The sequence below is a fragment of the Dipteris shenzhenensis genome, chromosome 20 (assembly GCF_047967505.1).
Source record: "Dipteris shenzhenensis isolate YYH24624 ecotype China chromosome 20, Dip_SZ_1.0, whole genome shotgun sequence".
In the NCBI taxonomy this organism is placed as follows: domain Eukaryota; kingdom Viridiplantae; phylum Streptophyta; class Polypodiopsida; order Gleicheniales; family Dipteridaceae; genus Dipteris; species Dipteris shenzhenensis.
In genome coordinates this window covers 26,926,653-26,931,397 of record NC_141615.1, presented here as the reverse complement: position 1 = coordinate 26,931,397, position 4,745 = coordinate 26,926,653, and the positions used below count along the sequence as shown (strand labels likewise).

General features: G+C 44.8%; 1 protein-coding gene across 1 annotated transcript; it reads left to right on the top strand.

Annotated features, from left to right (window-relative positions):
• Nucleotides 1-948: 948 nt before the first annotated feature.
• LOC147889474 (COBRA-like protein 2) lies at nucleotides 949-3,831 on the top strand. The gene is made up of 6 exons (XM_087391363.1): nucleotides 949-1,115; nucleotides 1,274-1,353; nucleotides 1,540-1,996; nucleotides 2,086-2,233; nucleotides 2,324-2,610; nucleotides 2,728-3,831. The coding sequence occupies exons 1-6, from the start codon at nucleotides 1,028-1,030 to the stop codon at nucleotides 3,012-3,014; spliced, it is 1,347 nt and encodes a 448-aa protein (XP_087247489.1). The 5' UTR covers nucleotides 949-1,027; the 3' UTR covers nucleotides 3,015-3,831.
• Nucleotides 3,832-4,745: the final 914 nt, after the last annotated feature.

The window sequence follows — 4,745 nt, the reverse complement described above, 5'->3', positions numbered from 1 at the left end:
AGGGGACTGGTCTCTATATATTGGCGCGAAGAAGGAAGAAGTTGGTGGTAGAAGGATCAGAAGGCGAAAGCTAGCAAGAGGATCGAGAAGATGTGAGCTTAAATACATCCATTCGATGCATTAATTCGGGCTCCAACCTTATCTTAATACCTTCCTTGGATGTGTGGGGCAACTAATGAATTGAATTTGCTTTAGCCCAAAGAATCAACGAGTGCTGCATTTTCTATAAGGAATTGTTGAAGGGCTTTAAATTGATGGGTAGAATATGAAAGGCTAAGACAAAACCTTGAAGACGTCCGTGGTGATGTCGGTGGGATGAAGGCAAATAACATATAATAAATAAATAAATAAATAAATAAATATAATATAAGGCCTTGAATATTAAGCAGCATCTTTAGACAATAATAAGCAGACAATAGGCTGTAAAGCATAGCAAGGGAGGGGCACCCAAAAATGGGTGGAGTCTTATTATTAGAGTAGTGAGATCGTAGAGAGAGAAGAGTCGGCTTGATATTTTTTAATGAGAGATAGAGAGAGACGACAGTGTAGTGAGAGGAGAGAGTAGCGAACAGGCACGTAATTTTAGGGGAAGAAAACCCGGGTTTTTTCGATGTGCGAAATAAGGGTGATTTTACGCGGCCCACGCCATTTTTTATTACCCCTGGTATTATATCTTTCTATTATTTATTTATTCGGTGCAGCTGTGACCGGCACAGCTGGTACAAAATTTAGTGGCGGAAGTGACAGTGACATATCGGGTTGACGCAATAAATGACGCTGACTGTAATTATAGTACGTCTTTTGTTCCTGGTAAGACAATCCTAAGGACGGGAGGAACGGACTTAAAAGACGCAAGTCGTTGTTGTATTCTTCTACGTGCATTCCGCGTAACTGCCTTTACTGGCGCGCACTTCCTCCTTTTCTGCGTAGTCGTCGTCGTCTTCTTCATCTTCTCTCACTCTTTTTCTTCTTCTTCTTCGTCGTCTTCTTCATTTTCTTCATTTTGAGCTCCTCTCTGCTCAGCAAAATGCCATTGCCTCGCCTCCATCCTCCTCGCCATGCCTCCCTTTTCTTCTTCCTCGTAGCTTTTGCAGCCTTTCTGCTCGCTACCACAGGTCAGTCAACCTCTCTCTCACTCGCTTCCCTGCTCTCTCTCCACCTTTTCTTCTTGCTCCTTGCTTCTCTTCTCCCCTTGATCACCCCCCCCTCTTCCCTTCCCTCCCCTCCCCTCATCCTTTCCTCGCCTCCTAACCTCCCTTTCTTCCCCTTGCAGAGGCCTTCGATCCGCTCGATCCCAACGGCAACATCACCATCAAATGGGATGTCATGTCCTGGACTGCAGATGGCTACGTTGTGAGTGACTCAAACCACTAGATCAAGCTCTCCTGTCCCTCCATCGCTTTGTTTCGCTAGAGTCGTCACTTTCTAAGGTTGCCCGTGCTTGCCCACCGTACCTGACTCAGCTTCCGGAGCTACAGACGGAATGTGAGCTTCCTTTTGAACGGATTTTGACACGGATTTTGTGTGCTTCTTTGATAGGCCGTGGTGACATTGTACAACTATCAGCAGTACCGACATATAGAAGCTCCAGGATGGGCGTTGGGCTGGCATTGGGCGCAGAAGGAGATCATCTGGTCGATGGTGGGAGGACAGGCGACCATGCAGGGCGATTGCTCCAAGTTTCACAACGGCGTTCCGCATTGCTGCATGCGGAACCCCACGATCGTGGACTTGCTACCGGGAGTGCCTTACAACAGTCAGATTGCGAATTGCTGCAGGGGGGGAGTGCTGGCAGCTTGGGGCCAAGATCCCACCAACGCAGTGGCGGCCTTTCAGATAAGCGTGGGGCAATCTGGCAACTCAAACACGACCGTGAAGCTCCCCAAGAACATCACGCTCTTGACACCAGGACCGGGCTACACTTGCGGGCCTGCAAGGACAGTCAAGCCCAGCTTGTTCACGGCAACGGATGGAAGGAGAAAAACACAAGCATACAGTAAGTGATTTGCTTGTGGAAGCTTAGCTTGTTCGCGAATTGAGAGTGTTGTGCAGGAATTTGCCTGATCGAGCTGCTTCCCTGTGCAGTGACATGGAACATCACATGCACATACTCGCAATTTCTTGCTCAGCGGAGCCCTGATTGCTGTGTTTCTTTCTCCTCCTTCTACAACGAGAGCATCGTCCCCTGCCCTACCTGCGCTTGCGGCTGCCAGAGCAACGATACTTGCTACGAGTGAGCTTCTTCCGATCTCATTCCTCAGCGTTTTATTTCTCCTTCATCTTTGATGTTTCCATGGCCTTACAAGCAACGATCCTTTGGCAGGACTGCGCCCTTGCAGACCCTTGTCTCCGGATCCAACACAGGTCTCACCCCGCATGTTCCAGCTCCGGCTATTCACTGCACTGCAGACATGTGCCCCGTCCGAATACACTGGCATGTGAAGCAGAACTATCAGTCCTACTGGCGAGTGAAGTTGACCATCAGCAATCGCAACTATGCCTGGAATTACTCGCAGTGGAATATCGTTGCGCAACATCCTAATTTCGACAATCTGACGGAGGTTTTCAGCTTCTCATATAAAGGCCTTGCGCCGTATGGAGACTCCATAAGTGAGTATTCAATCTGTCGTCCTATACAGTACTTGTCCCTTTAGCTAATGCTGCCCTACTATGATACCGTGGTTACTCACTAAATTTGCGATGCGTCTTATTTTGGGATTTTGCCAGACGATACTGCGATGTTCTGGGGCATCAAGTTTTACAACGATCTGCTAATGCAAGCAGGGGAAGAGGGTAATGTGCAGTCTGAAATCTTGTTCCAAAAGGATCCCAATTTCTCTTTCAGGGAAGGTTGGGCTTTTCCACAAAGGCTATATTTCAACGGCGACGCTTGCGTTTTACCTCTGCCAACCGATTACCCAACTCTACCAAATCGGAGCAACACCTTGAAGATGGACAAAACTATGATTTTATTGGTATCAATATTTGTTGCAGCTGTTCTTTCCTTCCTCTAAACAATGGCCTCCCTCTGCCTTTTCCCGCCAAATTCTACGGTCTTCTGCGAAAATGTGATGTCATTTGCCCTTTCAAAGACCAGCAATATTGTATTCCGAAGCTTGCTTATGTCGATTCTTTCACGAAACCTTCTCTCTTTCGACCCAGACACATTGCTAATGCAAGAGTTCTTGAGCTTTTCCCTGCAATTAGTCCTCAGATGATCTTTTGGGACTATTGAAGACAACAGGGCAAGGAGGTCTGATGCTACCCGTTGCTACAGAAACATACTGTGTACTGGCCACGGAAATAACTTTGTATCATAGGGTTCTGCCGTCTCCGTCCTAATAAAATTTTGAAGAATGTCTAGTGGAAATGTATCTACAGATAAGGCAGAGCTGGGAAATACAGTTGTCTTGTTTTGATGCAAATGGGATTGTAATCGGTTTGGCTCCATTCCCAGCAAATGTGCCGGTGAATGAGCCTCCATAAAAGTACTGAGTCAAGAAAAAGGTATAGCACTTACATTTTGAAGAACATGAGAAAGAGAGGGAGAGAGGGAGAGAGAGAGAGAGATTGTTTCTATGCATCTTTGCATTTCATGCCCAGGGGTAATGGAACTGTGGGGCTTCCTCTACCGCATATGGATTCTGTAGGCTTATAGGCACAAGACTGGAATTTTGTCAAGCTTTCGCATTGGATGGATCATCCAAACTTTGCAGTCTTCTTTCATTTATTCAAATGGACGGGTTTGTGGCATAATTTGACATGGAATGCTTTCATACTATCGCAGAAGTTGCTATTAAAGCCCAGGTAGGTCTTATTGAAAGGCTCCTATTATGGCAAGGCTTCCTTAAAGTCAGCTCATTTTTGGTGGAGAACAACGTGGTTATGTATTGGATGAGGGTATTCCAACACTTTCAATATTTTTTACTTTTAGCACAGAAAACTCATATGCCAAATAAGATGATTTGCATTCATAGGGCCTGCCCCGATGGAGAAGTGTTAGTTGTGCTTGAATCCGGAGTTGGCAGTGTTGTGTAGATCAATGAATGGCCAGACCAGTAAACGAAATTTGTGTCAGCTTTTTGGTAATTGTCTGGTAAGTTGGACTAAATATGGGCTAGAGTAGAGTCGTAGATTGTTGTAGGCATGTGTATAATATTGTTTCATACTGTGTTCCATGAATGCGTTGATTTGCAGCATGTTTGTTATTCTCTTGTTGAAGTCTCCAACGGTGTAAATCTCTGTTTCTTCGATTGAGGGTGCAAAATATTTTATAGGAGGCATGAAGCATTTCTTTTGTTTAGAGTGGTCACTTGTACACATTTATTACAGCTAAGTCCAAGTGATAAATTTGTTCAAATATTTGACAAGGCACCCAACTTTTTCATTGTGGTGTTGTGTTTGTGTGAATTAGTGGGAGATAACTTTTGTGATATGTGCTCAATCCACTACCATTTGTTTTGGAATGGTTCTGAGTGTTGGTAGGTCCCTACTTTGTGAGTTTGTTGCATGTGTTTCTTGGAAGCATGTATTAATGTTTCTACCATGCTTTATTTTGTAGTATGTTTGCCTTGTATTAATGAAATGTACTTCTGGTAAGTGATTGCAAACCTTTGAATTGTTGTGCATGTGTGGAGAAGTATATTTGTAAAGGTATCCACGTTGATTGTGTTTCCAAGTGCTTAATTTCTTCCTCTACCATTGTCCACATTTATATGTTTGGCTTAATCTTCTTGAGCATGTAT

Coding starts and splice junctions, on each gene's coding strand:
- LOC147889474 (XM_087391363.1), top strand. CDS start 1,028: ATGCCATTGCCTCGCCTCCATCCTCCTCGCCATGCCTCCCTTTTCTTC. Junction 1,116..1,273: donor CTTTCTGCTCGCTACCACAG/GTCAGTCAACCT, acceptor TTCCCCTTGCAG/AGGCCTTCGATCCGCTCGAT. Junction 1,997..2,085: donor GAGAAAAACACAAGCATACA/GTAAGTGATTTG, acceptor TTCCCTGTGCAG/TGACATGGAACATCACATGC.